Here is a 7,962-nt window from a genome sequence, read left to right as displayed (position 1 = left end):
TGACGAGCCATAGGTGATGTAGATGCGGGTTGAGTTCCCACGCCGAAGTCTGAGCTGGCAAGAGGCGGCATCGTTGGTCACCGAAGAGAAAGACAAGGTTTCGTAACATTTCTTATAAAATTCCACATTTAATAACGTAGAACTTTTTAAAAATGCTATAGAAAAATTTACCGGCTTATGTAGATTTTATGCCGCCGTCGTCTTTATCGTTTGTCGGCGGAGAACTCTTATCTCAGCTGATAGATAATAAACAAAAAAACACCGCATAGGATAAATTATATTTTTCTCTAATAAAATTAAAACATTCCTTAAAAATATGCGAAATTTGCTAATAATTAGCTTTTTATTTTCAATAAGCTGTTCTATAAGTTTAGCACAAGATGTAAGTTTTAAGCAAACACCAATAATTTATCAAATTTTTATAATTTCTAACTTTATCCTCTAGAATTCTCAACAACTCCCCGCTGAATATGTGGAATCAGTGCAACGCTCTACCCATACCAACAATTGGGCGGTCCTAGTAGATGCCTCACGTTTTTGGTTCAATTATCGTCATGTAGCCAATGTTTTGTCCATTTACCGATCTGTTAAACGTTTAGGCATACCCGATTCTCAAATCATTCTTATGATAGCCGATGATATGGCCTGTAATCCTCGCAATCCCCGTCCTGGTCAAGTATACAATAATGCCAATCAACATATTAATGTTTATGGCGATGATGTAGAGGTCGATTATCGTGGCTATGAGGTAACTGTGGAAAATTTCGTACGTCTTTTGACGGGACGTACACAAAATGGTACGGCCCGTTCTAAGAAGCTCTTGACAGATGCTGGCAGTAATGTTCTGATTTATTTAACTGGTCATGGTGGTGATGGTTTCTTGAAATTTCAAGATTCTGAAGAAATTACTAGTCAAGAGTTGGCCGATGCTGTAGAACAGATGTGGGAAAAGAAACGGTGAGTAGATGGAAATACAATGTTTTAGCTTATGGAAGCTAGATTAGTTTATTGTACTAAAATTTGTTCTTAATTACTTATTTTAGTTATAACGAATTATTTTTAATGGTTGATACTTGCCAAGCGGCTTCTTTGTATGAAAAGTTTACTTCTCCAAATATTTTGGCGGTGGCTAGTAGTTTGGTAGGAGAGGACTCTTTGTCGGTAAGTATTTTAATGTAAGAACTTCAGTTTAATTCTTAAATGTCATGAGCGGAAATAATTTGAAAATTGTTTTACTTTTTAACTTGTCACATTCGATAATTTAGTTAAGCTGTAGAGATTATATTTGCACCCTACACTACTTTAGGGGGGAGGATATATTGGGTTTGTGCTGGTGTTTGTAACGCACAATAAAATTGTATTTATACTCACCTTAAAGTATACTAATCATTTCATCAGAATCATTTTATCCATCCATGTAAACTTTGTAATCAAACTGCAGTTCGCAAATTGCATGTACCAATGAAATTTGGTACATGATCTTCTATTGTACCAAGGTACGAAACCTATTGAAAATTGTTAAAATTAGTCCATCATTTCTCCCAACCCCCATACAACTGAACCCCAGTAGAGATGGTAAACCATGTAATCAAACTACAGGTCGCAATTTTGGAGATAATTCAATTAAATTTGGCAAATGATCTTCTATGGTACCGTAGTTAAAGCCTATTTACCCCCAATAACACAATGTATAATTATTCTTTATCTTAAGATTAAATTGACAGTTTTCATACAAAAAATATTTTAATCGGCATAATAGCTTTCGGTTAAGCGATAACCAAAGGTGGAGTTAACGGGGCTTGGAATGCTAAACATCGGTCCATTATTTCACCTGGCCCCCATACAACTGTACATAATTATGTTCATAATTATGTTTAATATACTCGTATCTCGAGAAATTGCTGCAAACCTTCAAAAACTTCATATTTATAGGGCCTCATTTGATAATTCAATTAAATTTGGCACATGATCTTCTATGGTACCGTAGTTAAAGCCTATTTACCCCCAATAACACAATGTATAATTATTCTTTATCTTAAGATTAAATTGACAGTTTTCATACAAAAAATATTTTAATCGGCATAATAGCTTTCGGTTAAGCGATAACCAAAGGTGGAGTTAACGGGGCTTGGAATGCTAAACATCGGTCCATTATTTCACCTGGCCCCCATACAACTGTACATAATTATGTTCATAATTATGTTTAATATACTCGTATCTCGAGAAATTGCTGCAAACCTTCAAAAACTTCATATTTATAGGGCCTCATTTGACCCTAGACCCTATAACAAGCCCATTCGATTAAAATGTCCTATCTATTTATTTATTTATCTATCTATCTATCTATCTATCTATCTATCTATCTATCTATCTATCTATCTATCTATCTATCTATCTATCTATCTATCTATCTATCTATCTATCTATCTATCTATCTATCTATCTATCTATCTATCTATCTATCTATCTATCTATCAATGTATCTATCTATCCAAGACTTCAGACTAGACTACATATAGTATAGACTATACGGTAGAAAGTACTTAAGCTTAGACTATAGCTGAGACAATTGAGAGACTATAATCCAGTCTATAATCTTGTCTTATGATGATATCTAATAAAAAAAATAGTGCAGGAAATTTGAAAAGTAAAAGAAAACTAAAATTAGTATTCACAACTATTAATATTTATTTTAATAAATTCTTTAATTTGGATAAATTTACAGCATCATGTTGATTCCTCTATTGGTGTCTACATGATAGATCGTTATACCTATTATGCTTTAGAGTTTTTGGAAAAAGTGCAACCCAACAGTGATAAAACTATGGGAGAATTTGTAAGTTTGAAATTGAAAAAAAAGTAAAAATAATTTCTTAACAATTTTCTGTTTTTTTTTTTTTCATTTCCATAGTTAACGGTGTGTCCTAAACGTTTATGCATATCGACGGTGGGAGTGCGTAAAGATTTATATAAAAGAGATCCCTATAAGGTGCCAATTACAGATTTCTTTGGCTCTATAAGGCCGACAGAAATTACTAAGGATAGAGTTAATATAACGCTGGCAGAGGAAGAGTAAGTAGAGAGGAAGTTTTCTTTTTCTTTAAAGTTTTTATAATTTTTTTTTATTTTGTAGAGACTTTATTGAAGCTGCTTTGGAAGCTGAGGTAACAAATGCCAAAAAAGATTCATTTTATATACAATTTGAAGCACAATTTCCTAAAGAAATTTTTAAGTAATTTAATTGTTTTTTTGTAATTAAATTAATTAAAGCAACATGTTGTTCAAAAAAAAAAAAAAAAGAAGACAACAAGTTAATAACCAAATAAGTATTTTTATTGTGTTTTTAATGAATTTTGCTTTAAATACAAAAAAAAACAAGTTATTATTTAGTGTTTTTTTCTTAAATTTTATTATATTTTCTTTGTTTACTTTTAATAAATATAAATAATAAAAATTCATTAAACTTAAACTTATAAAACAATTTAAATATTAAACAAAAAAACTTTAAACAGCTTCCTACTTATTAAAAATGATATGTGAGTTATTATTGTTTCTTCTCGCTTTTTTACAATCTTTCTTTTAACGTGACCAAGGCACAAGCCAAGCTAGACACACCTTTCTTTCAGCTTTTAAAGTTTTAAGACATTTTGTTTTCTTGTTGTTGTAGTTGTTTAAAATAAAATGAGATGAGTTGTGTACGTCATGATGTCAGGCTTTATGATGTTGTTAATGTTAAGCATCAGCTGTTTAGCTTTTTAAATCAATTTAGTACAATCATATTTACGCTCACAGCATTCGGGATAATGACGATTGGTATTAACAAAGTCACGTAATTTACAGCCCTTTGGTGGTGCCACAGCGGGACAACTTTAATTGTAAATTCGTTAATTAGTTTTTGCGTTTTTTGGTCAGTGTTAAGAGTTTTGTTAAACTTACGTTCTAAATTCTGCATAACCATTCTCCATACAGGTTATACCAGCACAGGGATTATTGGGTGCTTTTCCCTTTTGGCCAGGTGACAAGATAGTGTTTTCATCAATGGTACATTTACCGGGATAAGCTGAGAAAGGAAAAAAATTATAAAATGTTAAAATATTGAACGAAAACTACACTTGAAGAAGTAATAATGTTTCTCAAAATCCCTTATAACTGACAGACATACTACTTATACATATATAAAATAGATTTGGAAAATATGCAGCACAATTATGAACAAAATCATTTCCCAGAAGTTTATTCCCTTTTGTATGCTTTATGTTTGAAAGAAGAGAAAACAAACTTCCATTGACTTTGTTATTCAGTATAGACCTGATAATCCCAAATCTTTAAATATTGAAAATCAGAAAATTTTGCTCAAAAAGGCTGTATTTTTTTCAAACTTTCCGGTAGCTAAGGGATCAATAGATCCTCAAAGCATTAGATGGCAGCACTTGGAGTATAGTTAAAGAGACTATGTTAGCTGCATATACGGGCGGGTTTCTTACTACTCAGTTAAACTAGGTTTAACTTTTGTTAGATTAAACTCGGAACAAATTTCGGCGGACTTTAACCGATGATTTTTCAATTGTGGATTAACGTTCAGTTAACTTTGTTAGTATTGCCAACTTTTCACTCAAAAACATAAACAGTGAACAGCTGTTTTCTGCAAATAATACTTTAGGAGTCGTAATTCAGGTCTGAGTTTGGGAACAACTCTCGCGTCATCGCGATTATTTCTTAAACGCGTTCAGGCTTGTGTTTGTTGCCTGGCTTTCGACAGTTTTGCGTCACGCTCGCACTGGTGTAGTGTATTACTTCATATAACTGTTCAAAGTTATATGTTGTCTACATTAACCTCGTGCTTTCGTATCACCTCAAGTGAGGTTATGTTTTATTGGTGGAGACCATAGAATACTCAAACGTTTATACCCTGGTGGAGACCATTAAAACTCAAGTGTTTAAACTCTGGTGGAGACCATTAAACCTCAACTGTTTATACCCTGGTGGAGACCATTCAAAACTCAAATTTAAATTAAGTGTTTTAAAGTTTCCAGCTTTCTATATGAAGATATAGGTAGACTTGGAGGATTCCCTATAGACCAACGTGGGACACCCTGACATTTTGCTTATGAGCTCGGCCAACAATTCAAATAATCCAAAAAAAGTTAGTTTCAACCAAATCTTGATCAATAAAGAAAACTATTTGAAAGCCCTTGATAACTGACGATATGCGTTATAGAATATCATTATTGGAAATCACTTAAAAATCTGTTCTAGTTAGTTAGTTTTCAATTTTGATCAATAAAGAAAACTATTTTAAAGCCCTTGATAACTGACGATATGCATTATAGATCAACATTATTGAAAATCACTTAAAAATCTGCTCAAAAACTGCTCTATATAAGTTATCGGTATTGAAAATCTCCTTAAAAAATCAGTACCTAAAACTGTTCAATTATGTTTTTAAACGTTTGGAAATATAAAAGATAAATATTTGAATGCCTCTGATAACTTATGCCTCTGTTTTTTTACACAGACTTGACAGATCTACTTTTCACACTATCATCATTAGAAATCTTCTAAAATCAGTTTACAAAACGGTCCAGTTATGTTTTTAACATTTCCTTATATAAATTTTTAAATTGTTTCAAAACCCCTAATAACTAATGGACTTAACTTCCTTCTCACACACAAATTGTGATGTAGAAACTAGGTCTTCAAAGCATTACGTGACAGCACTTGGAATATGGGTACGAAAAACAATTGGTCGGTCAGTGGTTAATTAACTGATCAATTGGTTATCACTTAGGGCGGGTTTCTTACTACTCAGTTAAAGGCGGACTTTAACCGATGATTGTGTTTTTCAGTTATGTCTTTAAGTTCAGTTAACTTTGTTAGTATTGCCAACTTTTCACTCAAAAACATAAACAATGAACAGCTGTTGTAAAGTTACTGTTTAATTAAAACACAAAATATTAAACTAGGTTTAAACAAAGAAGGTAGATTATCTTTATCTAAAAAACCCGCCCTTAGTGATACACAATGAAGAAATATTCAAAGCTTTAAAAATACTCTCCTAAAGTATGTAATTAGCTATATATCTTTGGAACATCATTTGCCCGACGAAAAGAAAGTACTCCCGTTTAAGGAACACAACGTCATGTTATCAAGACAGTGCTCAATCTTGGGATGTCACACGGTTAAAGGCATGTCAAAAGGGACCATTGTATATAAAAGATTATGCAGCTTTGAACGATTTACATAGAGTCGCGAACAAATTCCGCGGTAGCAGGATACTACACTAATGTCGTACTTAGAGGTCACCCTTTACAGATAAGAAAATCTTCCCCGAAGAAAAAGTGTAGAAATGTGTAACTAACCTAGATTATAGACAAGACTTGACTAGTAATTAGACTCGATTATAGACTAGACTAAAGTCCAGATCATAGACAACAGTATAGGCTAAACTTTAGACCAGACTATGATTATAGACTAGACCAGACAACACCATAAACTGGGCTTTATACTAGACTATTGATGGCTATAGACTATATACTATAGACAAGCTATTACCTAGACTATAGACTATATTATATACTAGGCTAGACTAGAATATAAAATGGACTATATACTTGGCTATAGACTAGAACTATAGACTAAACTAGTTGCTAGACTACATACTAGACTAGACTATGGACTAGAGTACAGCCTAGACTAAAGACTAGAATATAGAATAGACTATAGAAGTCTCTATAGACTAGATTTTGTACTACAATATAGACGAATATAGACAGAGATATAGAAGAGTCTATATAATAGACTAGACTATAGAGTAGACTATGGACTAGATTACAGCCTAGACTAAAAACTAGAATATAGATTAGACTATAAAAGAATCTATAGACTAGATGTTATACTACAATATTCATATTAGACTATAATAGACTATAGACTATACTAGACTATAGACTATACTAGACTATAGACTAGAGTATACAGTAGGATATATAGTAGAACTATTGACGAATCTATAGGCTAGACTACATACTAGACTTGACTATAAACTAGACTATGGACTAGATTACAGGCTAGACTGCAGACTAGAATATAGAATAGACTATATAATTGACTATAGAAGAGTCTTGAGACTAGATTTTATGCTACACTATAGGCTGAGATATGGATTAGTCTCTTTAATAGACTAGACTATACAGTAGACTATAGACTTGGCTATAGAATAGATTAGACTATAGATTAGTCTCCATAATAGGCTATACTATAGACGACAGGACTACAGGCTAGTCTATGTACTAGACTATAATATTCAAACTGGTTTATTGATCACTTATCACAAATTTATAAGTTAAGAAAAGTATCGATAATATCGTAAGGATACCACAATATGTTTCGATATCAAAAAGACTGTCAAATATTTACTATAGATTTTCTCAGATAAACAAGTTTTCGAATAGAAATTCTATAATTGATTTTTTTCACAAACTGCATAAATACCACTAAAACACTTTAATCCTTTCTTTTTAAACTTTAATCCTTTAACAACACTCACTTGGATTATTAAATCTGGCCATAGCAATGGCGGCCTCATTGACAGCGATCAAAGAGCACAAAACACAGATTACAATAGTGAATTTCATTTTGTTTAGAATTTTTATATTTTAAATCACCAAATTTCTTTTTTATTTAAATTAACGTTTAAACACCGCAATGTTTCAGAAACAACTGTTTAATTGAAACACAATTTTAGCTTATTTTATATAAGAAATTTTTCAAAATAAATATAATCACAAACTGCACCGTATGAGAATAAAAAAAAAAGATTCCCGCTTAACAAGTAAAAACCACGATTAATAATTGTATTCAATTCAAATAAAACTTCTTCGTTTTCAATTTCATTTCATCGCTCACAGCGCAAGTTCAAGTTCAAAATATCCATCAGCTGTGCTGATGCTGCAGCAAAAAAAA

The 7,962-nt window shown here is 31.9% G+C and overlaps 2 protein-coding genes across 2 annotated transcripts; one reads left to right on the top strand and one right to left on the bottom strand.

The window, feature by feature from the left end:
• Positions 1–221: 221 nt before the first annotated feature.
• On the top strand, positions 222–3,312 carry LOC111682680 (putative GPI-anchor transamidase). Its single transcript, XM_046946283.1, has 6 exons — positions 222–382; positions 446–957; positions 1,044–1,161; positions 2,726–2,836; positions 2,912–3,072; positions 3,134–3,312. The coding sequence occupies exons 1-6, from the start codon at positions 317–319 to the stop codon at positions 3,234–3,236; spliced, it is 1,071 nt and encodes a 356-aa protein (XP_046802239.1). The 5' UTR covers positions 222–316; the 3' UTR covers positions 3,237–3,312.
• A 73-nt stretch (positions 3,313–3,385) lies between these two features.
• LOC111682681 lies at positions 3,386–7,735 on the bottom strand. The gene is made up of 3 exons (XM_023444674.2): positions 7,547–7,735; positions 3,937–4,060; positions 3,386–3,867 (listed from the first exon to the last, which is right to left on the bottom strand). The coding sequence occupies exons 1-3, from the start codon at positions 7,632–7,634 to the stop codon at positions 3,756–3,758; spliced, it is 324 nt and encodes a 107-aa protein (XP_023300442.1). The 5' UTR covers positions 7,635–7,735; the 3' UTR covers positions 3,386–3,755.
• Positions 7,736–7,962: the final 227 nt, after the last annotated feature.

This window comes from Lucilia cuprina, chromosome 3 (assembly GCF_022045245.1).
Source record: "Lucilia cuprina isolate Lc7/37 chromosome 3, ASM2204524v1, whole genome shotgun sequence".
Taxonomy (NCBI): Eukaryota; Metazoa; Arthropoda; class Insecta; order Diptera; family Calliphoridae; genus Lucilia; species Lucilia cuprina.
This window is presented reverse-complemented; position numbering and strand designations above follow the sequence as displayed.

Coding starts and splice junctions, on each gene's coding strand:
- LOC111682680 (XM_046946283.1), top strand. CDS start 317: ATGCGAAATTTGCTAATAATTAGCTTTTTATTTTCAATAAGCTGTTCT. Junction 958..1,043: donor CAGATGTGGGAAAAGAAACG/GTGAGTAGATGG, acceptor TACTTATTTTAG/TTATAACGAATTATTTTTAA. Junction 3,073..3,133: donor ATAACGCTGGCAGAGGAAGA/GTAAGTAGAGAG, acceptor TTTATTTTGTAG/AGACTTTATTGAAGCTGCTT.
- LOC111682681 (XM_023444674.2), bottom strand. CDS start 7,634: ATGAAATTCACTATTGTAATCTGTGTTTTGTGCTCTTTGATCGCTGTC. Junction 4,061..7,546: donor GGCCAGATTTAATAATCCAA/GTGAGTGTTGTT, acceptor TTCCTTTCTCAG/CTTATCCCGGTAAATGTACC. Junction 3,868..3,936: donor GGTTATGCAGAATTTAGAAC/GTAAGTTTAACA, acceptor TTACAATTAAAG/TTGTCCCGCTGTGGCACCAC.